This window comes from Cygnus atratus, chromosome 4 (genome assembly GCF_013377495.2).
Source record: "Cygnus atratus isolate AKBS03 ecotype Queensland, Australia chromosome 4, CAtr_DNAZoo_HiC_assembly, whole genome shotgun sequence".
NCBI lineage: Eukaryota > Metazoa > Chordata > Aves > Anseriformes > Anatidae > Cygnus > Cygnus atratus.
In genome coordinates this window covers 32,203,323-32,229,224 of record NC_066365.1, presented here as the reverse complement: position 1 = coordinate 32,229,224, position 25,902 = coordinate 32,203,323, and the positions used below count along the sequence as shown (strand labels likewise).

Sequence of the window (25,902 nt, the reverse complement as noted above, 5' to 3'; positions counted from 1 at the left end):
TTGTTGCTATTAACTGCCTTTCTTCAATAGCTATTGTCCCATTTCTGTCTTGGTGTGCTCTCTTTTATTCAAGTCCTTTGCTGCAAGCCTGCTGCCTGCAACCCATGAGGTGCCTGCTGCCTGCTTAGGTATTTCTTTGGCCTATTGGTGACCTACTTTCTGGAGCATTTAAACCCTTCTTTTGAAAAGGAGGCATTTCTGCCCTTTGTGAGTGGTCCCAGTGTTGCTGGGATAACGTGCCTGATACTGCAGATGCTTGTAGCCACTTTAAAACAAACACCACCACCCCCCACCACCATCCCCACGCTTTCAGTCTTGCACAGATTTTTTTTTTTCCTCCCCCTTTTTGTAAATCGTGAGTGCTTTCTGGTCATTGAGGTGGCGGGCTGCGTTTTGGTGGACGAGTTATGAACAAAACTGAACTTTTTTTAGCGTAAAGTGTCACTGCTGAGTGACAGGAAGAAGCCTGTTAAAGGTTGAATGCATTTGCTTTCGTTCTCTTCTCAATGTGGTCATAATATCGGGTCAAATGCTATGGGTTCCTTGGACTTCTCGGCCCGCTGCTGCTGTCCCCCCTGTCTGCATCGAGTCCTGCTGCCTGCAGTGGGCATTTGCTCAGGTGCGGGTTCCCAGCTGGGACTGGGCTGTTCACATCCCTGTTACCTTGCAGAGAAAGGAGCAGTGAGAAGAGCACAGCCAAGCATGTTAAATACATCTTCAGGCCGCGGGGAAATCCATGGTCTTGTCAGTAGCAGCTTTTCCTGATGTAGGAAGCTTGAGAAGCTCCATATTAAATAGATTAATTTGTGGAGCACGCAGCAGTGAAGCACATCCTTTCTTTCAGTTGAAGCAAATTTCTGTTTTTTGAGGATCGTTGAGACGCTAAGAATAGCTTTACTGATTCTTTGTCCTTAGAGACAAAAAAAAAAATAAAAATGCTTATGAGGCTTGCTCCTTTTCCCTTTCTTTTTGCTGACCATAAGGAGTTAAAAGCAATGGGTTGACATTTGAACTCGCTGAACTCTGATTAGCTTCTTGGCATTGAAATAAAGGAGGAAATACTAGAATCTGGGGAGTGAGGTCTTAATATAGTACTTGATTGCAATATATATTTTTTGAACTGATACAAAATACCAAAAGCTGACTTCCTGCTGTTTTTTTTTTTCCCAGCTCCTTTTTCTCCTCTTCCCTCCCCTACCAGCTATCGTACTGAAGGAAGCAAATGTTAGCTTAAAGGCTCAAGGTGACCATTGCTGGACATCAGAGCTCCAGAGGTTGATGTGCCAGCTGTAACATAGCTGAGATTTTTGGTGGTAGACGTTTCATTAATAAACCTGTGAAACAGGGTGTATTTCGTATAGTTCTGCTTTCCTTCTTAGTAGAGTGTTGCAGCATTTTATACATCAGAAGAAGCTGGCTCAGAGTACGTGCTGTGCATTGACTTCAATGCATCCCAGATGTTTTGTAAGGACCTGATAATTTCTGCAATAAGCATTGTAATTACTGATCCTAGTAATGACCTTTTTTGGGCTAATTTGGATTTTCTGTTGTATATATTTTCATATTGTGTGTTTTTAAGTTTTTTAACAACATAATGTAATAAAGTATAAATATTTATTAGTACTTAGGAGTAGCTCACAAATACACTGTTGAGAGTGCTTCCTTTTATTAATAGCACTAAATCACGCAACTGTCTTTCCATTTTATATGCCGTGACCGCGAGTGCTGAGTGACATAAGACAGACCAGCAAGCTGGGTATTTCAAAAGGTTGCATCTAGGGAAATTCTGCAGGCTGTCTGCATGGTGCCCTGCTGCTGCAGTGGTTTGTTTGCTTTAGGTCAAAATGTGGAAATGATCTGACGCTGCGGAGGATTCCCCCTTTTTCTGTCCGCAGAAGGGGGTGTATGCACTTGGAAGTGTAACCGGAGTCTTATATGGGGAGCTGGAAAGCAGAAGCTATTAATTTGATGGTAGGTATAGATGACTGGAGCGTTGAAGCATACGGATGAAGATGAAATTGCATAGTGCAGTCAGTTAATAAAATATGAATGAACATTAAAAGTAGTCTGCAATTTTTTTTTCACTATTGAAATTTTAAAAGGTACTTCATGAGAAGAAAATCAGTGTTGCTGGAGAAAATACATATCAAGCGTGATAAATAATGTCATGCAGTGCTTCAGTCAGATGGCGTAGAATCCAGTAGGTTGCTGCACCAGAACAAAAAGCTTTGTCAAGTGACATCAGAAGAAGGAGAGGGAAGCAAAGAGGATATAACGCATCCCAGCTGGGAGGAGTGAAGAAGAACAGAATGATTCTCTGGGAGATGGAGAGGTGGTGATTTTGGGATGAAACTACTTTTTCCATGTTGCGGTCTGGTTACTGGCTCATGCTTATCTTTTACTTTTCTCCCCAGTGAGGTTTTGTAGTGGCCCCTGGGGTGGGCGAGCGGCATTTTCAGCTGCTGCTGGAGCTGGCTGTGAGTGGAGGAGGATTGTGTAATCACAATTTCATTCTGCGGCACTGTGCTTAAAGTACCTTTAAGGATAGTGTAGCCTTGTTCTTTTAATTTCTTTCTCTTTTAAATTGTATTTCCACAGTCATATAATACAACTTGTGAAAATGCTATTCGGTGAAACAAAAAATTAGATGTTCCTAGAGAAGTAGTGTATGTTGTTTAAATTCTGGATAGCTTGCACATGCCTGAGGAAGTCTTGCATGAAGTTTCCTCTGTTGGAAGAAAAAATTAAGATTTTAATAAGCCAGGCAGTCAGTAGCAGCTCTAACTTTTCGCTTATGAAACTGAAATTAGCATAGTGCAGAGAGAGCTGGGCTTGGTGTGTTACTCTTGCAAAAGCTTGGTGAAAGGGTTTTGAAAGAGGTGCCTGTATTTGTGTTCTGCAAGGACTATCCAGTGTCCTAGGAGTTTGTAAACATTTGCTGCCTAATCCATCTAAATGGTGTAGTGTTTGTTTTTTCCACAGTAATAGCATTTGAAGCTATCTGGTAAAATTCTTTGTAGATACCTTGCACAGTTTTCCATACTGAGCCCATGATCATGCATCTTCATGTGCTGGTTTAAACAAGGAATAGCATTGGATATCAGAGGGAAGATACTATGCTTAAAGTTTATGCTTTTGTTTAAAGATTTGGGCTGTAATTCACAAACGATAGGAGACATGCAGTCCAGGCTGATGTTTTCCACTTCGGTGTCAAAGCTGAATTTTGCAGCTTTATATGGCATCTGAGCTTGCTGACTTTTCCATGGCTTCTTTTCAGGGGCAGGTGGTATCAGTTGCATTGTCCAGACCAAAGGCAATAAATCAAACCCAGATTTTTTAAAAATTATGTTTGTTTCTTAAATCTTAGGTCTGAGCATGCTTGTGTTTGCTTAGTTTCCCTTTTTAGCTAATGTTCTTTTTCTGCTTCATGGAGAGAAAAAAGGGGAGGGGATTTTTAGTGCTTACCAGATGCAGTGTAAAAATTTCTTATGGGCCTTAAGATCTACCGTGCAAATCTTAGCTGTCTTAAAGGCTTGTGCTCATTCATTATAAGAAGAAACTAAAAGCTCAAATTAATGAAGAAACAGCAAGAGACGGCTACTGTAGGAAGATTATCACTCTTAAATATTAAGCAGGTCAAGCTTATCAGATACCACAGAGCTCTTTCATGCATTTTGCTGAACTATTCTAACTTGAAATGGTTTCTGTCAAGATGGAAATTTTTGGCTGCAGCTGTAAATAGAAAAAGGAAATGGTTGAGTGCAATGATATTTAACAAGAATGTAACTTCCTATTACTCTGAGCTTTGCAGCCCCATTGTGTTTCCTGTCAATAACCTCCCCCATTCTCTCAAGACCAGAGAGAGATGTGCTGCTACATGAGATAAATACTGCAGCGACCTTACACATGAAAGTGAAACGCTTTAAGTGGTGTTGCTGCTGAATTGACAGAAATTGGCCCTTTGCTGTTGCACCTAGGGAGATTTTTGAGTGAGATTATGTGCTTGATAAAAAGAATTTTTATTTTATTCAGTAAAATTGGAATTGCAGTTGATGCATTCAAAGGCTGGACTGGGATCTCGTCCTTCTGTACTGTTCATGGTCCCTCCTTAATTTTCATTTTTGAATTTCAGCATCTTTTCTCCCCTCGTAGACACTCTCTGCAGGAAGAGAAAATGAGTCCATTGTTATTTTAAAGGGAATTAATTTAATTAAGGCAGGTGTGATAGAATCAGTATCTGCTTTCTCTTGATTCTCTGTCTTTGTTAGATTCCTAATTACATTCATACAGGATGATGCTTAGAAGCAGTACTTGCCACTGAACTCTGCCATGGTTTCAGTGTTGCAAGGGCAGAATTTGATATTTAGCCTACCTGGTGCGCAGAAGTGTGCGGGAAGAAATATGCTGCCCTTAGGTACAAGGTAAGTGAGTATGTGGTCGACCTTTTGCCTTTTTTGAGAATTTTTTGTTCTTCCTCCTTCACAGGGGTGTGCTGTAAAGTTTGTTTGCTTCCAGTGAAATGCTTTGAAAACTGGGTAGGGAGCAGCCATTTAAATTTCACGGTATTTCCAGTGCAAGACTTGCAGCTAGAGTGGCTCGGCTTTTAGCCTGAGAAGGTGCTGTGCTGGCATTGTACAAGCCTTCTCTTTTTGCTAGGTACTTCTGTGTACTTTTTCTCTCGAGTTGTGTTTTCAGATGTCTGAAAAAGACTGTGAGCAACACATCTCGGCTTTAAAATGTTTCTTTTTCAGTTTAGAGGCTCTAGGTAGGAGCTTGGATAATCCGTGATTTTTCAGAGGCACGGAGTCTTGTAGCTCCTGTTGAAACAGATTTGGGTTGCGAGTGGTCAGCGCTCTTCAAAAAGACATTTAGTTACACCTCTAAAGTGTAGACCAGGGCTTTCAGGTTTGTCTTCCTTAATGTTTCTTCATTAAGTCAGATGGACACAAGTTAGCATCTTAGAAATGATTTGTGATCTTAGTGTCAGGTTCTGAAGAACAAACCAGGGTTGTGCAGGCAGTTTTAAGTTTTTGGAGGATATGGCAACTGCAGGGTAAGCAAATTACTCGGGGGGAGAGGGAGAGTGAATTTGGATGAAAAGCTGAGTTTTTTTTTTTTTTTTAAAAAAAAGAACACATATGAACTGCTTTGTGCCTTTGGGAATTGTGTTTTTATTTCACATACTCATGGGCTAGGAGCATTCTTTAAACGGAACTGAAATATAGCATTTTCTCATAACCCCTGAATTCCAGGACCTGGTAATTCAGGATAAAACGTCAAGAATGCCCGGGCTTCTAAGGGAGCTTAAGTTTTTGTTTCATTAGGCAAGTGACTTTTTTTTTTCTGTTGTTTTGTTAAGAACTTAAGAAAATGTGGAAAAAAGGTAAATTAAAGGCTTTATTTCAGAGCAGTTACCATCCTCTCAGGTACTTAGAGATCGCTTTCTGAAGTATTGCAAAATGAACAAGCAATTATTTCACTGTAAGAAGAAAAAAGGAGCATGAAGGTAGGTCTTCTGCCTGCCGGGATACTCGGGCTTTGCTGGCGGTGATGGAGATGCTTCAGAGGAAAGTGTTTGATGTGTGTTTTGAACGAGTGGGCCCAGTCTGCTCATCCAAAGCAAATAACTTCAGATAGTTTTTGGCCTGGCTGAAACAAGACATCTTTTTTTTGTGTGTGTCCACAAGTAGTCTCAGGTTCAGTTTAGGCCCCACAGGTGCGTGAATACCTGGTTTTCATGCTTGATTTGCTGACTACATGCCAGAGTGACCCACGTTGTGCAGGAACCTATGTGGTGGTCTCAGTGAGCTGAGCTTGGGGCTTTTAGGATTTTGTGCCCTTTGTTTTTAAAAGCAACTGGGAAACCAGGCTTAATGAGGCAGCTCTAAAGTGTTGCTAATGCTCTCGGCAGCACCACTGTGCCTTTTCCAGAATCTCTGCTCTTATTTAGTTGTTGAAGCAACTGTCCAAGATGCCTAAAAGATACAAGCTCCCTCTGGACCATCTCTAGAGAGCTTTGGTTGTTGCTTGAAATCTGGGTGGCTGAAGGATTTTGAAAGAAGAGGTTTCAGAAAACAATTTCAAATGAACTGAAGTCATTGTAAACTCATTTCTTAATTTAGTACAGATTTCATTTATTTCTTAAGTTGAGGATTGATTTATGGGAGAGAATAATTCCATTCTGTTGTTAAACACGCTTTATTGTGCTGCTGCTGCTAAAATATAAACCGCACAGACATCTGGAGAAGAAAGCCGTTTCTTTTCACCAAGATATTCATTATAAGATTTCATGTCTAACTGCTCATCTTCTCTGTTAAAATTCTTCACGGGTCTTATTCTGATTTTTATCATGGTCTGCATTTAACTTTTTTGGACGTTTTTCAAGGAGTCTGTTTGGGTGTGAGGACAGGGAGAAAAAACAGATTTATCTGTGTCTTTATATTCTTATTCTGTTGAGAAATGAGACTTCGTAAGCGCTTTACCATCAAATCCTATGAACTTGATCTTTATGAATTTGATGCAGTTGTGGTTTTGTAATAAGTGAAAATAAAGCAGTGCTGGCTTAGCTAACTGTTCTGCTAAGAGCTTATATAAACATTATTGCAGAATTTCACAGGAAGGGGACACCGAGTGGCGAGGTGAGCGAAGGTTACCCAGAAGGACCACGAATGGTAGCGGGAACCGGAGGCTGGAGGAGAGGAGGCCGCACACAGGGGCCGCTTGGAAGTAGCAAGGAACAGCTGGTGTCTTACACGTTTCACTAGGCTTACCTACCTCTTTTACCTCAGTACCTTTTAAAATAAACCAGATTGCAACTTTTGGCTCTGTGCTGTTTTGCCAACTTTACAAAAAAACAAAAAAAAAAAAAGGTTGTTTGACCTGTCTGCCCCCTTAAGTCATGACTCGTGGCTGTAAATCACGGGATTTGTTTTTGGAGAGAAGTTGTCTTGTCCATCCCACTGATTTATTTTGGTTTAGCTCCCCTTTCCTATTTTTAGCCAAGATAGGCAAAATAGCAGGCCTGCACGCGGTGTTTTTTGATGGGTGATGCCATTTTGTCCCTTCCTGCCTTCCGCGCTCTGGGGGCCGGTTCCTGACGTATGTGGGGTAGCTCAGAGAACAAGACCACCACTCTTCTTCCAGAGACAGCACAGCGCTCTTGTAAAATATATATAAATGAATCCTGACGACAAATTGCCTGTCCCCAAGCATTCAGAAGCAGTGAGTCAGTCCTCCCCCTCTTCCCTAAACAATGCAGCACTAAGAATAGCGGAGGCTATTTCGCCTTCTAGGTTCTCAGTGCTTAAAACTCATGTTTGTTCTTTCACCTGCTAGGCATTTTTTTCTTAAAAAAACAAGGAAAAAAAAAAACAAAAAAAAACACCGTGATTTTCTGGGTGCTGAGAAGAGCACTGGAGGTCCCACATGGTGGTGAGGACGTGGGGAGCCAGGCAGGAGCAGTGCTGCTCCAGGTGCCGCAGCCTGCAGAGGACCTTGCCTGTGAGCCTGGTAGGGTTGTATCAGGGCAGATGGGTTTTCTGGTGGTTCTTTCTGCCATTAGGATAGATGTTAAGTTTGGTGGTTGCAAAAAAACAAAACAAAACAAAAAAAAAAACAAAACAAAAAAAAACACCCATAGTTAGAAATGTTCCAGTTGCTGGTGTTTTTTTTTTTTCAGAGTTGTCTTGATGGTTAATGTAAAAGAGAAAAGAGGGGCTAGGTGACCTGACAAACAAAAGCTTTGCATCCAGTCTGCAGAAGACTTTGGTTCAGCTGCTGCTGGGATCTGTTTCTGTATCTGTGTTAATTCTCCCTTAACAATTTTATTCATTTGTCAACACGATCTCTTTGCATCAGCTGTAGTCAGCACTATTGAAAGTGTTTGGGTTCGGTTGTTTCAGTATGTGTCAATCTCCTCTTAGTTTTTCTGTTTATCATGTGTAGTCTGGAGGAATGAATCTAAAATCAGTCAGTGAATGAGATTTTTGAATTTAATTTCTTTTTCAGTTTACATATAAAAATTGTGCCTTCCTATACAGTATGTATATGCTTTTGTATCTCAAAGCCTCATTCTGTGGGTTCATTAGTATTCATACATTGAACATACAAAGTGCCAAAATGCCAAACATAAAAAGTCGGATTTTATTTTTATCAATAAAAAAACAGCATAATTCTACCTAAGCAGAGTCACTTAAAAGGACCTCTTGCATGTTAAAAATCCAGTCATTTTTTGCCTGTTGCTCCCAAGAAAACCACAAAGGAAAAAAAAACAACAAAGTGCCTTCCCTCCTTTGTTTTTTCTCCATATGCTGTCAACAAAGGGCACAAAAGGGAAGGATGGGGAAAGTTCACCAAGTAATGGTTACGATTATTCCATCTACAGATGTTGCTATATGAATCACCAGATAATATGGATCCTAAGGTAATCTGAAGTAATCAAAGAAATAAGGGTACAAGGAAGGTTTGGAGGAGCTGATGGAAGAAAATGAGACATTGGGGTATAATTCTCTGAACTTCTGCTTAGCCGCTGTTTATTCTGCTGATTGCTGGGTTGTTATTTTCATATATATATATATATTTATATATATATTTATATTTATATATATATATATATAGTCGGAAGGATTGACTCCGTTTCTTAAGTTTTCTAAAAAGGAACAACTTGTTCAGAGTAGGTTTGGGCTTTTGTTTGCATTTTTAGGGGGTAAACGCTTTTCTTCTGTTTTTGGCCTGTGAAGTGTGAGTAATACTGCTATAAAGAAAGAGGTGCACCTCTCGGGCCCACCCTCTCCTTCCGCCGAGGAGAGTGCCTGCCTCTTTCCGTTTGCCTTGGGTGCTCTGGGTGACCGTGCTGGTCCCTTGCCCACCTCCCCATCCCTTCAGCTCTTCCTCTTCTTTCCTTTGGAAATCAATGCTTCAGCGTGTCGGCATTTTCAATATGTATGGTGAGGTTGGGCTAGCCAGAGAAGGAGGAAGGGTATTGAATTGTTAGTGGTGATGGAGGAAACTAAACTACTTTGATACAAAGATGAGTACAAACCTAGCTGAAACTGCTCAGGTGCCAAGGCAGTTGCCAGAAATTCCCTTCCTCTCCTTCATTTTCCTCCTGTTTCTCTCTAGTTCTGTTCACTTGTACTTAGAAACGTCCCTTGAAATCTTAGAATTGGCCCGTTCTGTCAAAATGTATCACCTGGAAGTTGGTGTTCAGGTGGTGAGCCTGAAAAAAACTGAGAGATGCCCCGAAGTGGAGCGTGGAGCTGAGCTTTGCTAGACAGACTGCTCAGTGTGATGCCGGCTGCTTGGTGATGGCAATGGAGGGGGTAGAAACCAGGCTTTCTCCTCTGCAGAGAGGACTCTTTCTCCACGTTTGTTGTTTCAAGACTTCCATTCTTAGGCTGATATTTGTGGGTCTTTCCCGGGGCTGTAACATTCTCGTGAAATGTCCCGTGTACTTTTTTGGGCATGTAGTCTGCAGCCAAAAGAGAGCTTTTTTGGCATAACTTGAGGTGAATCCATTTGTGAGATGAGGTTCTTTAAATGTTCTATTTTAAAAGTGACTTCAACTTCTAAGCATCTTAATAAATTGTCTTTGAAACTTAACTTCTGTGTGAGTTCCCCTGCAGAGGTCTGGATGCGCTGCATTGCGTTGGAAAGGCAGGGATGCAGAAGGGTGTTGTGCCAGCCTCCAGCTGGCTTTGAGAGACCACTAACACGTTGGAGAACCATATTTCTGATGTTGATCGAGCTGTCCCTTTCTCTTCACAGCGGTGGGCTTCAAAATGCATACTGGTGCCTTGGGTGTGGAGGGTAGAGTGGCCCCCTGCCCATTCCTCCTATTCCAGCTTGTTGTTTTCTCCCTTGGGGAGGAAAATTAAAAAAAAAAAAATCAGAACTGGAAAACGGTAGGTTTCTCTTTCTCTGAGTCCTGCCGTCGAATAAACTCGGCTCTCGAGTTACGTTTTGGGACTGCTCCCAGCTGCTGATAAGTGCTGCAGACGCCCTGGAGCTGGCCACTGGGCAGGGTTATGAGCACAGCGCCGCAGGAATGTGGCTGTTCTGCTTTTGGGGCCAGGCTGGGGCTTGGAGCACTTCAGCAGCTCTTATGGGGTGCAGAGCAGAAGCTGGGTGTCTTGCAGCCAGGGTCCCATCCCCGGAGCTGCTGGGGAGCAGTGTGTGGAGATGCTTGGTAGCTCCGTGTAGGGATAGCTCTCTTCTGCGAGAAGAGTGCTCGTCTGCTTGGAGCTGAGCTGTTCCCTGCAGGGCCACTGTGTGTTAGGAGTGAGGCTGGGTCCAGTACTGCTCCCAGCTTTTGTGAAAGAGATCACCTCCATGGTGATGTGCAGAAGCCAGTTCAGAGCCTGCAGAGTTTGTTAGCTGGACCTCCCAGGTCCAGGCTGCCTTCTCCAGAATGAATGGGGTGCCAGCGCTGGGATCCCTGCTGCTGCTCTCACGGGGCTTTTCCTGTTTTGTGGCTAGAGGGTTGGCTGTGGTTGTTGGCTGAACAGCAACCTAGTGCATTTTGAAGAACCACTGCTATGTCACGTCCTTGTTCTCCCTAACTCAGTGAAATGCAGTCTACTGCATCCCCAAAGCACTGGGTGCCTGTTGCAGAGTTGGGGTCAAGAGGAGAAAAGCTGTTGCTGCCTGAATTCCCCAGAAGACAGATTAGTAAGTCTTAGAGAGCTGCTGCTGATTACACAAATTGGCACAGGGGAGCACTCAGCTTTTTGTCCTTCTTAGCAGAGGTTTTTCAGGTGGGAAAAGATATTTCAGCAGTACCTGCAGGGTGCTAAAAACCTAAGAAAAGTGATGAGGGGGTTCAAGGTGATACTATATACATACGCTGTATGGCTTGACTTTTATTTTGATACATATATGCATATAAATATATATGTAAGTACCCTTAAGAAACGTGCCTTCCCTGAAATGTCTGGGGCTTTTATTTTAGTGGCAATTTTGATTTATTTATGTTTACGACAGTGCTCAGACTTTCCTTCTGGGTATGTCCCTGAGGATGACTTTTGGAGGCCTGGAAGGTGCTAGATGCTGTGGGAGCGGGACAGGAGCTGGCTGGGGGTGGTTGGAAGGAGACTCAGTCATTCACTTGGACTTCATAGTTCTGCATCATTTGCTCTTACATTATTTTCCAGCAACTCCCCAGAAGCACTACCTGGATGTATCACATTTCTCCTGCTACAACGGCAAGGGAGTTGACTCCCTCCTCTGAGAAATGTTTTCATAAAAGTTGTGGGTTTCATAGTAATAAACCTAACTTTCCCTGATTGGTAATAAATTATGATGGCTGTATTGGTTTGGGCTATAAAAACAGAATTATATAGGTGCTTTAATATATAATAGGTGTAATGTTACAGGACTGCATTTTTAAATTGGGAACCAATTAACTGCACTACCGCATGTTATGCAAAGCAGCTGGATAACAAATGAGACCACAATCCTTCCCTCCCGTCTCAGACTTGCCCTTGCTAGGATGCCTGTTAGCATCACCCAGCAGTGACGAGCCTGGTTCAGGCTATGGAACCTGCAGACTGCTTCTGGGGAGGTTTCTAACAGCATGGCGCACTGGGTATGTAGCTGTAACGATCAAGTGCTGGGCTTGTTTTTCACCACTACGGCTGTTTAGGCTTGTGGAGAACACGTTTTAATTGAGAAAGTGGTGAAGATGCCCTGGGATTTCTGTCTATGTTAAGGGCATCTCGGCTCATGTTGAAATAAGCTAAAAATGTGCTAGAACCGATGGGAACTTCATTGTAAATGTTCCTAGGGCAAAGGAAAGATGATGACGTGTATGTTTCCACGCTCTTTCGTATTCTCTTGTAAGGAATGAGTTGGCTTTTGTATTAAAGCCAGCTAGGCAAGCACTTCCTTTGATGTCAGTTTTTCACAAGCTGCTATTTGCTTTTCTACCTGTGCATCTCTCAGCTCTGCTAGTACAAGTGCTTGTCTGAATGCCAGGTAGATAGACTGGGGATCTGCTCTGTGCTGACATAATTTTCATTCCTCAGGACTCTCTTAAATGACTTCTCTATGGCTCCCTACACACCCTTGTAAACAGGTGTATCAGTATGACTGAGGGGATATGTTCAAGGAAGGGAGGTTGTTCAAGGCAGCATTGCATCTAGAGTGAAATGCTTATCAAGCTGTGCTTTTATTAGCATGAGCTTTCCAACGCGTGGTATTGTACAGAAACATTCTTAAAAGGTCATTCTCAAGGCAGGGAGAGGAATGTATGAAAAGGTTTGGAAATAGCATGTTTAGGAATACAAGGAACTACAGCCTGTAATGTCTTCCTTCCCTGCTATGTATAGTATCACATGCACTAAATATTAATTGTTGTCTTTTCTTTTTTCAGCTTCTCAGCAAAGATGCCTCCAAATGGGAAGGCCTTACATTTTCACCCTTCAGTCCTGCATTTTGGAATGCAGTAAGTGTCTTGCATTATTGTTACCTCGATTAATAATTAAGTGGGGAGGAACAGCTCTGCTGGGCTACGTTTGGGTGAAGATCATTAGCTGAGATCGTTCTATCCTTTGAAAAAAAGAGAAATAGTAAATAACTGCCACGGAGTTGGAATCGTTTTGTACCTTGAGGCACTTGGTAAATGAAAATCAATGTAGTTTTAGAAAGGAGGAAAAAGGAACAGGGAACTGTAATGCATTCTGGGTAGACACTGAACAGAAGGGCCTTCTCAGGTGATTCTGCATGTGTGTCAAATCAGTTCCTCATGCTGGTTGTTCATTTCTTGAAAAGTTGCCTTTCAAGAGGGGGAAGAGCTTGTTGCTTCCTTTAGCTTTCAAAAGTAAAATCCAGAAAACCCAAGGCAAAACATACTGGTAGATTACTTGAGATTTTTAGTTTTCTTCTAAGAAAAAAACAAAACAAAACAAAACAAAAAACCCAACATTTTAAAATCATGATCTGTCTTCCGTCAATAACCAGAACAGAAACACTGTACCCTTGTGAGTTAAAGGAATGTTTCAGAAGATGTATATGTAAGCTGCTGTTTTTAAGATGTATTAGCTAACTCAACTTAACTTAAGCCTTAAGAGATCATTGTTTTAGCTGACAAAACAAAACAAGACAAGACTTCGGTTATTTGAACTTTCTTATTGAAAGCTTTGTGCCTAGTAAGGGTTGCATTTAAAAAGAAAACAAACTACGAGTGACCCAAGTGAGCTTTGGCTAGGTGCACCTCTTGCATTGCAGTGTTATTTATTTATATGTTAAAGGGCAAAATTTGTTTGGTATGTTTCCAAAGAATAATCGTATCTGGGAAACTGTTTCATATTGACATGTTCTGGTGTGATTTGTTTGGATGCTTTTTGTACATTGCCTATTCTTATAAAGTGAATAATTTCTTTCTCTTTTTTTCCCCGCTTTAGATTACTGGGGTTACCCAGAGCTAAAATGCTGCATGCCTACAACCCTAGTAGAGATAGAGAAGTTGTGGTGAATTCAGTGTTTACAGCTACTAGACAGTTTCATGTGTCTCCTGTTCATAGCCGGGTGAGTGTTGATGTACTTTTGGAAACTATGTAATGGCCAAGTGCCAAGCCTTCATGCTTCCTTTGGCCTAAAGTTTTCATTCTGTGTTTTCTCTTCGTGCTTTTCCTTAGGACCTCCAACTTCTTTCTGTTTTTGCTAGCACTTTTTGCTCGTTTTTACTTAGATTGGTAATGGAGAAGACATCCAAAACCTGCAGTAGGAAATGTGTTTTACAGTAACTCAGAAAGAAAAGAATTTTTCAGTGTTAAATTGGCTGTTTAGATCTCATTCTGTTATATGCAGCTTTATGCAGTCATCCACAGGCGTGTGGGTGTTTACAGCCTTGAATTTTCAGTCTTTTCAATGGTCTTGCATATTCAACCCAAAAAAAAAATAGTGAAATGTTTTATGCATTTTTGTATTGCAATTTAGAGCATAATTGCCATAGGATCTAAGACCATTATTTTAACTCAGATTTTTTTTATGATGTATAACAATATAACACATGTTAAGAATGAGTCACTGGGATCTGAGTTTGATGAAGCCCAGATTTTACCCTCTGCTGATGTGCAAAGCATTTTATTATGCTTTTTTCTGCTGTTTTTTTTTTCTCCCCACCATGCCTGAATGGATATTACTGTGCAAACAAACTTTATTGCTCTCTTGGTTAGACAGGCCTATTTGGTTAGAATTGTTTTGCCCAGGTTTGGCTTTGACTCATTTAGCTATGTGTCACAGAGGTGATTGACTTGCTGTGTGGTATCTATGTGCGGGGAAGAGTTTTAAAGGATGCGGAGGCTGTTAGTGCTGCATGATGAACTTCTTGTGCAAAAAAGAACATTGAGGCCTGAGCTAGCTGAGAAATTCCAGCCATAATACAGCAAGTTGCTGAGTGCTCTCAGTTCTTCTGCATTGCAAGAGATGAGAGGGAGTTACGGACAGGTGAAATTTTGTAGGGCTGAGTTTCTGCTACTGGGATCTGTGGATACAGAAGTACACATGGAAATGTCTGTGGGTGAATGGTGGGTGTTGTGATTAACTGCACTGAGCAAGCAAGCTTCTTTGTGGTCTCTGTAGGTGATTCCAGCAATGGGAAAAATTTCATTCAGAGTGCTTTTTCTGCCAACAGAAGAAGGCAATATTGAAAGCTCGTTATTTATAAATACCTCATCTCATGGAGTACTTTCATATCAGGTAACTTTGCTTATTTTTGGTTTGAGTTTTGGATTTGTGTTTTTAAGAAGTGCTATTCATGTATTTCGAACTTAATGTTCGTTGAATTCCTGATAACAAGTCAAGTGGAGTAACATTTTACAGTTCATCCCTATTACCAGATGTTGTTGATCTCATGATCCCTCATACTCATATACTGTTAAAATAGCTACTGTTAGTGGGACTACTTGTGGTAGTTAAAAAAAAGTGTGTTTGTTTCTACATAGCAGATCATGGTCCTGTCAATACTGGTTGGCTCCATATAATATTATTGTCTAGAATGTGCTGTGCTGGAATTTGTTTGTTATGAAAAATATATGTAGGAAATATTTGGGGTGGTCATCAACTACACTGCAGCATTTTATTTAAATACATTGGGGATGTAGCACACGTGAGAGCTTTAGGTCCTTATAACATGAAAGTGGAAGTTACAGGCTTTGCGTTGAAGCCATCTGTTGTCTGATTATCTAGAGAATTCAAGCGAGTCTTAAGTTATTTGATTTTTATAAGGGATGTTACACGTTTCAAGTTCTTCACTTTTACTAAGTTGTAGAAGAAAAATCTAAACCTGAATTTAGTGACTTAAAAACAACGTCAGCTTTAATCAACCATCCAGCTCCTTTATTCTCATACTTTGATGCTGTGCTGGAAGACAGACCTCCTTGAAATGAAGCATAGATAACTTCATTGAAATACAGGTTTTGGAATACAAATATTGCCATTGTCTAGCACATACTAGGGGTAATGCCAAATTTTGTGGGAACTTTTCATCAAAGATAGGGGAACACGGCATTATAGAGTGTTTGACCTTTTCTTTTTTGCATCTATCCCCTCTTTGCATTCACTCCTGACCCCTTGTTTTTTGTTACCCAGTCAGCTCAACCAGGGCCTTTTGTGAACAAGTTGCAGGGAAGCAGTTGTCAGTGTCACCAGAAAATCGGTTTGTCTTCTGTTGGACTGCTCCTAAAATCGGTAGCATACTGTTATTTACTGATAGTTTCACCAGGCATCTGTAACAGAGGAAGTGACTGTCCATGATTTCAGCCTTCATTAGGTTTAAGAGCTTCAAAATTGGGCATAACTGTAGTGACTGATGCACAGCTACAGTGCTCTAGAGAGCTCAAAAGCCTTGAAATATGTTTGTTTCTAATGTGTTTATGCGAGAAGTACATATGGAAGATCCTCCCAAATGGAGGAGTACCACAGTTGCAGTAAAATGTACTTTGTAAATGTCTCCATTTAAAAAATAAATAAAAATTCCCCATATTCCCTTTGATTGGATATTTTCTATCCAATGCCTGAGGGTCTGCAGTGAACACTGTTATTCTATTAATTTTAAACATGTTTTTTGTTCTGTTTTAAAGATTTATTTTCATACAAGTAAGTGAAAAACCCCAGTGGGTTTTTCTTGAGAGGAAAGAATAAAATCATCAGAGGTTATCTTGCATCTCATTGTCTTTAAACTAATCTCGGTTGGCAGAGTGGAATATAAATGCGTTAAAAAATAAAAAAAAAAAACTTGCAAATCTTGAGTGCTCTGAAAATTGCAGGCTTTAAAAACCAAAACGATCAAAAAATATTTTACTTAATTTTGAAGTCAAAGCCATTGATTTCTGTATGCCTTCAGGCTAGAAACATAGTTTTCCAGAGATTACCGCACAGCCAAATGGTGACCGTAAAACTGTGTATGTGGTTATTAGCCTCCTGTTTTACTGAGTAGTCTGTTGACAACAAAGACTACATGGTATGTGTAAGTATTGCATGTAGTTTTTGAAAAACAGTTCTGCTTTATTCCATCATTTATGAAGACAATTTGAAAGATAATGCCTCCTGTTTACTTGCATCAAAAAAAAGTCTGATAACTAGCTTAGCTATCATGGTTAAAATACGGATTATTGCCAGTTTGCAAATATTTTGTATATCCAGATACTTGTATTGTAATTGCCTGAAGAACAGTAGGAGTTTAAATGCTTTTTTATGAGAGAACCTGATACTCTGCTGATAAGCATTTTTGTTTTGTAATAGTGAATGAGTGAAGATGCTAATGTGCCACTTGTGTGTATATTTACTTTGCTCAGTGGAAATTGTTTTAATATATATATTATCTTTAAAAGAATGTAATTTTAAAAACCAGTCTGTTCCTTGGGATTCTTATTAGTAAAATAATTTTCTGTATTACTCTGATAAGCGAAATACTGTATATTGATACAATGACTTTATTTTTTTAACAAAAGGTTTTTGGAGTGGGAACTCTGACGTCTACTCCAGAAGAACCTAGAATGCAGCTAGCAAATGCCTATTTACTGCTTCCACATATTCAAAACATCCAGGCATCGCAAACACTGGTACAGTATACATTTCAAACCGTAGTGAAACACTGATCTACTTAGACATAAAAGATTTTTGTCCTCAGGTTGTTGGGTACAAGTAATGTTAACAGAAAATCCAAGTACCAGTGAGTGTGGGAGAGGGGTTACAAGATACAAGGGTATTGTGATGAGCTGGTGTTCTGGCTCTATTCAGACAAAAGCCTTTGGCCGTAAAGCTACTTCCACTTGTTCTTGAGTGTTGCTTCTGTGCTGTCCTCTCAGTTGTGCCATCTGTGTGCCCTTGCTCTGAACCGGAGTGGAGAATTGATATGTCTTGAAAATAAATAAATCCACTTATAGGGTCAGAGGGGTAGTGGCTTTAGAGGGGCTGTGTGTTTTTTTGGTTTGTTTTTTCCCCCCATTTTATTTCAGACCTGTTCCCTATGCCAGTTCAGAGCTGTGATACATACTTGAGCTGTGTAGTACTGCTCAAGTGAATAACTGGAAAATTGATCTTTCGGATTTCCTTCATATTTTTAATGGATAAGAACTTTTGTATAATACATGTTTTTAGTTTTGTTAAACGTATTTTAGAATACTATAGCACATAACAGAATTTAATCTTGTATCTAAATATAACCTGCACTGATTGCCTTCACAATGCTGCCTTGTGATTGTTCTACCTGAGAGAAATTCTCACCTTAGATCTCATTTTTAAGTCTGCTCTCTGTATGTTAGATCAGTCTTACCTCTCCACGAAGATATCTCACAATTTCATTGTCTTTCCTTCTTTTCCCCAGTAACAGTCTTTCCTGTATACATACAAGTATGTACACTTGTGGGTGTGTGTAGGCCAACAATTGTGAAGGAACCAAAAATCTTTAGGTTTAGTAATTTGTGGTGGAGGGAGGGAAGATGCTATTCATGACATGTTGCTCTGCATCTTCTCAACTGGCTTGATGGATTGTCGTCAGGTACCACGTGAGGTTTGAAAGTAGACTCTGCTGTTCATTCAGTTCTATCTGAATGTCTGAGTTAGACAAGTTGTGGGGAGTGTTTGCTGTCTTCATTACTATATGGTGAGGAACATTTTCCTCTGCTTTATTTCTCTAGAGTACGAGCTTGAGGTGGTTTGGCAGTGGAGGATGGTACCACCTGGCACCCTTCTTGTCTCAGTACATGAGATGCAAGAGGGTGTTGACTCAGTTCTCCTAGCTCTGGGTGTAATTTTTCTATGCCTGGCTACAACTGGGGAATTATTCTTCAGTTCACTGTATGTTATCAATCTGGACACAAGCGCTGCAGCAATGGTACAGTCTCCTCAGCTGTTGAAGGCGGTAGGTGAGATCTAAGGACTGAAGTGGAGCTTGTGGTTCAAGTTTGGATCCCTTCTCACTGCTTTAAAGATAGCTGTCTGCTCCAGCAGTGTCTCTTTCAGTTTACCCCACTAATGGTCTGATCTGGTTCCCAAAAAAGTTGGTATGATTCCTTCTTCTCCAGTTTATATTATAGGCTTAGAAGCTATGTGAGGAAGAGGTCTATGACGTTTGAGTGACTACACACATGCAAACATAAGGACACATAAATACTAAACAATGGAGTTTTTTAGTGAAAAAAACATTCAAAACAAACCACCCATACCTACCTAATCACTCATTTACTTACTTCTGAAGTTTGTTTTTAACTGAAGTAAAATACTAGTGTAAGTTCAGGGTAGCATAAGCCTCACTTGGATATGCTAAAGATATCCTTGCCTCTAAAGTCTACTGATACTGCTTGGAAACCTGTGAGAAAGGTCAGTGAGGGCTCCACGGCTTGTCTTTTTCCCCCCATCTACTAGCTCTTCTTTTAAAGATGGTTGTGTTTAAGCTGCTTGCTAATACTGAAAGTGGCATCATCCATCATTGTCAAGGCTGGAAAGGTAACATCTTCATGTAATCCAGTGGTGATGAGTAAAAAGGCTTCCCACGACTGCTGGATGTATTGTCATCGTTACTCAAACACCTGTTCTTACTCCTCTGCAGTCAAAACCTACATCCGACTTCCAGTCTGAATATTTCTGTGTTGCCAGTTTCATTTGTTTGTTATGATGCACACTCAGTTTAGGAAACACCTCATGCTTCTGATGCTTAAGCCCAGAATGATTTGTAGGTGGCATCGCATCTTTCAGCTTTCTTTTTGCCAAGCTGAGCAATCCAAGCTCTTTAGTATCCTTACCTGTGATGGGTTGGCCATTTCTTAACCAAGCTGACAATGCCTTTCTGCAGCTTTTCCAGTTAGTAACAACTTCTTTTGAAGATGAATGGTCAGAATTGTGCATAGGGATATGGATTAAGTTTCCCCTCTTTTGGGGGAAAACAAGCTTCCATGCTGTGCCGAGTTTGTGGGTTTTAATTGTTCTTAAGTCAGTGAAGGTACCCAGGCTTTTTGGTCATTCCCCGGTATTTTTAACTAGAAGCTCTTGTGGTTAATGAGGATGAAAAAGAAAGACAAAGTTGCTGTTTCTGCTGTTGCATTTCACCTTCTTTCTGCTGCTTTTTTCAAAGTTTTGGCTTGTGGAGGGTTCATAATCAGCATGCTCTGGCTATGGTCCTGGGTCCTGGTATTTCTGGCTCAGGAGCTGGGAGGAAGGGAGCTGTATCCAACACTGAATTCATAATGTGTCCACATGGCCGTTCAGCAGCAACTAGTTACCACTAAGCCATGGCAGATGGCGGAGCACATGTAGGTCATCTTTGTTTATCCAGCTTCTGGATACAGCCTCTGCTCCAGTTGCCTGTTGTGGGGCATTGTTTAATATTTGCATGGCACTTAGCAGGCAGCTACATCAGTGCCTTGTGTTCAGAATGCTGTACAAACAGGTTGGAAATGTCAGTGGAGGAGGGAGCTGCAGGGAGGGATGTCTTATCACAGGAGACACAGGCATCGCTTTCCTGGCTTCCCAAGACTCCTTAAGTTATGTTTTGTGCAGGTGAACAGAAGATGACAGAAGCAAATTTATGCAGTGTGTTGTTAGGGTGTGGAGAGGGACTGTGGTAGGATAGTAGAGTTTTCTTGGTGTGCCATCCTGATAACTGCCTGCAGAAAACTGATGAAACTCTGCTGAATCATTGTTACAAGAACAGCTTATTAACAGTTCTTCACTTATAACAGAGGAATGGCTCTTCAGGACCTGGGACTGTCCTGGAAAGAAACTAATGTATCAATGTTCAGAAAGAAGGGGAAGCTTGTTCTGTGTTTGTTCATTTCAAATTATAATACGGTCAGACTCCAGGAAGAGGTTTGAACTCTACAAGTCCTGATATTAACGCAGGAATATCTCTGAAGATCTTGTGTAGAGCCGTGTCTGACTGACAGGGTATCTGGGGCAGAATGAGGAGGAATCCTTCCCCTAAAAGTGGCCTCAGTTCTGCAGTTGTGTGGTGGTTGTTGAGGTGGCCTGTGCCAGCAGGCCTGTCTCTTGTGATGGGTGAATTATTTCCTGAGTAATTGCCAACTGTTCTGTCCCCCAACAAGAATCCTAGACCTTCTCTAGCAGAATGGCACTCCTGGCACATCAGATGGTTGAATTTATTTAGTTTTCTAAAGAGGCATCTGTCCCTCTCTGGTTTTTAATTGAAAAACGTAACAAAATTGGCCAGAATTTCATCTGAGTGGCTTCCATCAGAGTTGTCGATACAGTTCCTGCAGGGTTTGTGGGTGCTGTGTGCATGTGCAAGTAGGTATGTATGCATATCTAATACAAAACAGAGCCACCATCTAACTTTCTGGTGACTGAAGGAGCGGCAGTGGTTGTGTTTGTTATGCAGTGCTTTTTCTAACTTTTCCCATTGTAATTTGCCTCTCCTTTTGAATTTGCCTCTGGTGTGAACGTGCACTGTAAAATTCATCACTCTGCTGATTCCTATGCAGTGTTGCTCGCAGTGTAAATGAAATGCTTCCACCCCTGGAAGAGCGAACATGGTCATGGGCTTGTTGTCTGGGAAACTCAGCTTGATATCTTCTTCCCAGATTCTTTATTTGTCTTTATGGTTAACGCAGTCGTGCTACCAGTGTTTTGAGACAGTAGGCACAATAGTTGTGCGTCTGTTGTCTGGCTTAGATAAATGAAAACCCTTTTCCTTTTCTGAAGATAACCTTTACAAAGAGAAATAAAGAATTGCAATAGAGAACAGGTCAACACTGAATACACCCCAATAATGTTTTTGCCACTGTGCATTATATTAGCAGCTTCAGTTTTTAACGTAATAGCAGATAGTTGTGTAGGCCTATTACAGGCCAAGAAGAGAAGTTCAAATAAAACTTTGGAAAAACATGATTTAACTGAATTTTTATGGGGGTAGGGGTCTGCCATGGCATTGAGTAAGTGTTAACACCTCATTGTTTATCGCCATGGAAATTACAGTGGTTTTTCTAAAGCCACTGAGAAGGGAATTTTAAGTAACGAGGTTTATTTGATCAAAAAAGCAATCCCAAAAGTTGCTGTTCATCCTTGATTGCCTTGTTAAAACTCTATTAGCAATTGTGGCTGTGAGACGTTGGTAAGTGGTGCATGTTTTGGAGCCAAATGGTTTTTACCGCTCTCAAAATTGATGAGGACAACAAAGTTTGCAGGAAGAAAAGAGCTGGTTGGGGTTTGTACACCTCCAGGGAGCTGTGCTGGAGGCATGTGCCTGTGTTTTGGTGCTGCTAATAACCTTTGCAGAGGTTGGATCGCCCCCTTGTGTGAAGCCTAAGTCATTTCGGTATGAAATCCACTTGAACTAAGACTGCAGATTTTGCAGTGACTTCCTTTGGGCTGTGCTTTTCTAAAACCATAACCCATCATATAAATGAAATATGATAAAACTCTCTGTTCAGATGCACCCTGCTCCCTTCTGTCTGTCCCATGGAGATATGAAGTAGGCTGTTGGATACTTTAAAACCTTTTATTCAGTTCTGCCTCTCAGCATCAAATTATTTACATTCTTTAAAAGAAGTTGCATTGACACCTTCAGGAACTTGAACCTGCAGACACCTCATTCAGATTTAGTTGGGTATCAAAAGACAAGCTGAGCGGGGTTCCACATCAGTCTCAAAGTCTTCAGGTAATTTTGCTGTAATTAAGTTACAAGTAGAGTGACAGAACTCTCATAATTATTATCTAGAATTAACATATACTGGTTAAGCAGTATGTGCAGTGAAGTTGGCAGTTCAGATTCCCAAATAGCTTTCATGAACTATGCTTGGCTTTGTTGGTGCTGTTGCCCCATTAGATTTATGAGTGCTTTACAAGCTGGCACAATCACCGCTTTTCCCTTTCCAATCAATAAAAAGGTGAAGCAAGCATTTTCTGTTTGGCCGTTTTGGCATGAAACCTACATATAGACCATATCCAAGAGGCATTACATTCTTGGCTTAGCAACTGTATTTCAGTATACAACCGACAGAGAAAATATACAGAAAATAAGAAAAGAAGCTTTTGTATTAAACAAAAAGGCTGTGTTTGGTACAGTTATTGTCTTATGAAAGTTTATAAGGATTTCTTGTGTTGCTGCTGTATAAATATTTAGGAATCGTGTATAATAATAGTTTGATAAGTAGGTAATAATGGAGTTCATTTCTTGAGAACTGGAGTTTGCTGACCTACTGTACAGAATACATACTATTTTTTTTACATTTTTCTTACATTGCTGTGTCATGCATGGGTGGAGACAGTCTTATTATCTTTATAAACTGTGGTGTGTGAATCAGATTTTTATGATAACATCTTTTGAAGCAATCTGCTTGACGTTTTCTTCACTTTTCTTTCTTACAGGCAGAAACTATGAATGCCAGTCTCTTACGTGTTCACCTTGAATGCAGTTTACCTAATGATGCATATCAGCAAATTAAGGTATGTTTTATTATCATGTGGTGCCTACTTAAGTTGTCTTACAGTTCATGTTTAGAGGGACACTTTCCAGAGTTTTACAGGCTTTAGCAACCATGCAGTTTCAGATGTCTCAGTTTAAAAAAGAGTTGTGATTTTTAACTATGATTCTATAAAACCGTACCTTATGGTATAAATGAAATGTTACACACACCACACCATTACCATTAGGAGAAGGTGAGACGGTAAAAGAAAACGCCCTTCCCTTCCTACAAAATTCCTAACCAGCTATACATTGTAATGCATGTTATATTATTTAAATAAAGTATTAGAACAATATATTAGTATTAGTTTAGATTCTTGGAATTTTCTTTCTCCAGAAACGTTTTCACAAATTTTTGGTTCATACTGGCAAAAGAACAATGAAATGAGAGTCTTAAGTCCGTACTGCCTGAGTTGTGTTTCCAAGAGGCTTTGATGTTCAGCAGAGCTGAGGAGGGGCGAATCCTTTTGCAGAAAAGCCCCCTCCAAAGTGCTGAGCAAGCACTTACGGCACTAGATTTCCTACTCCTGGGCAGTGCCAGCAGAATATCATCTTCCCCTTTGTCTTCAAAAGAGTTTACATAGTAAATAAGTAATGGTTCACAGTGATGCTGGCACTTGATCAGGTATTTTGTTGGATCAGATCTATAGGTTAGAGCTGTGGTCTGCAGCACCTTTCTTTCATCAAGTATGACTAGGTCAAAATTCCATAGCTATTTTTCTGTACATTCCAGATCATAGTGATCCTGTACTGTTTTATTTCCATGTTTGACTCTTGCATTGCATGGTAAACAAGGCTAGGCTTGAGATGCACCTGGAAGTTTAAGATCACATGTAGTATAGCTGCCCACTCTCCGATACAAGCTTCCCAAAGGCACATCACCCCTATGCTTGAGTCTCTACAGCAGCATCCTCTGTGCTTCTGGTGGCTATTGCAAGCACTGAGGGTTTCTTTGATGCGGTGGGAGGGAACCGACATCCACAAACACTTCCCTTCCCCTTACACCTCATTGTGGCACTTCAGGTTAACTGAAGGTGTTTGCTGCCCCTTCGCTAGAGCACTTCTTGTGTCAGGTGTGGAAGTCTTCTACCTCCAAAGTAGTCCTTGTGGTAAAGCAGCAAAGTCTGAGTTCAGTGACCTTCATCGTGTGATGCAGGTCAAATTTGTTACTCATTGTTGATTGTCTAGTTTTGTTTTGCTTGTTGCATTTAATTTTTTGCCAAATGGTGTCTGTGTCTTTGTAGTTGCTAAGACTCAGCTGTCTTAACAGCAGCCACTACTTAGAGAGGAAATAAGATCCTATTTGTATTTATCTGAAGTATTCTAGCCAGACGACAGTGTTTTCTATTAAGAATTGTACATGTATGTTTGTTTTTTTAAAATTACTTCAGTGAGAAATGGAGACAAAAAACACAGGATTTGGAAAAATTAACTATAAACAGACCAGTGAACATGAACTGTCTTCCTACCATTAAGACACATGCATCAGTCTGTTTATGGCACATTTTATTGAAGGCAGAGGATTTAACAAAGGAAACTGTTTTGCAGTCCCTGAGGTGAGACTGACTAAGACAGTTTATAAATTTGCATTCTTTCAAGGTTCAGTGTCCTTTTTAGTTGTTTTTCGTCTTTGTTTTTGCTGTGCTGTTTGTATCTGCACTGTCTTTGGTTTCTGCTGAGAATTTTAGCAGAGGTCCTAATTACTCCTGTTTATCAGCACTTGCGTGCTGAAGACCTTGTCTGTTAGATAATGCCTTTGATTAACTTCTCAAGATACCTTACTGTAATTATTTTTTCCATTTCCTCCCCCCCCACACACACACTGTGTCCCCTTGTCTCGCTCCAGAGTTGCTGTTTTATGTCCGATGACCCAATGCTGCTAGAAATGAGCTTAACGGTAAGAATGGAAAATGCCCAACAAGATTTTGTGGAGCACAGACAATACTTACTGGAGAATCTTTTTGTAGTGTATGTAGCAATGGAAAAAACGAAGACCTCAGGTAAGTCCTAAATATCATTGTTAATTGTAATAGAAGTTGGTATTATACATACATTATAATTTGATGTGCTAAATTGAATCAATTTCAGCGACACTCTAAAGTTTCTGCAAATAAGGAAAAACAGTTAAATACAGCTTGTCAGCCAATTGCTTAGGGCAGAGCTGTTCTAAGTGCAGTCCTCTTTATAAAGGTAACAATTGCTAAGTCTGCTTCATTGCTATTTTCCCTGTGCAAACATATCTGCTTAAATGGTATGAAAAGATATCGTAGTCCTTTGATTTCTACAACTCTGTGCCTAGTTTCCCAGCCATTAAATTAGTCATAATAAGACTGTGAAGGCAGAATGGTTTGTACAGTACTTGGAATAGTGGATATTGTGGAAAGTGGGGTAATGAGGTAATACAGATGTGTGCATCATTTGGTCTTCTAAGCTAAAATGCCACAGGCAAAACAATCAACTCCTTACAGTTTCTTTATGCTACGTTTATTGGGTGAACAAATCTTAAAAATCCAAGGGGTTTTAAATTATTTATAGAGCTTTGTGGTCTGTTTGGTTAGGTTTTTTAGGCATTTCTGCCAGTTCTACTTTTCGAAGAAGGAAGGACTTCCTAAGAGTCTGGATTAAAATAGTAATTTTTAATGCTAATCAAAAGTGCGTGATCGTCTTATCTTCTGAGAAGTTCAGGTAGAGGTCTGGTCACAAAACACTATGTGCTGTTCCCCCGTGCCTGTCCTGTGATGTGATATTTACACAACTGAAACTGAAATACCCCCTGTAAACCTACTTTCCCTGCCCATGGGATGATGTTGAATTGTGGATGTACATTTATTCTGGTGCTGGCAGAGAGTTGTTCACATCTGTCATTTCAAGGGTGTTTGCTGTTGACACTTTTGATGGGTAAAGTGCTGGAGGTATGTTTTTAAGGCTGTTCTCTACTAAATGTAATGCGGTTATGAATGCTCATTGGATTAGAGGTTTATCTT

At 40.5% G+C, this 25,902-nt stretch overlaps 1 protein-coding gene across 10 annotated transcripts in view; it reads left to right on the top strand.

The window, feature by feature from the left end:
* The window catches only part of TMEM131L (transmembrane 131 like), a 78,932-nt gene that overhangs the window by 20,982 nt on the left and 32,048 nt on the right, over window positions 1-25,902 (top strand). For all 10 annotated transcript variants that reach the window (XM_035549049.2, XM_035549065.2, XM_050710344.1 and 7 more), the window contains 6 exons: window positions 12,371-12,442; window positions 13,401-13,524; window positions 14,581-14,697; window positions 16,950-17,060; window positions 22,822-22,899; window positions 24,765-24,918. In XM_035549049.2, coding sequence (XP_035404942.1) covers window positions 12,371-12,442; window positions 13,401-13,524; window positions 14,581-14,697; window positions 16,950-17,060; window positions 22,822-22,899; window positions 24,765-24,918 — 656 coding nt within the window. The remainder of the gene's footprint in view (window positions 1-12,370; window positions 12,443-13,400; window positions 13,525-14,580; window positions 14,698-16,949; window positions 17,061-22,821; window positions 22,900-24,764; window positions 24,919-25,902) is intronic.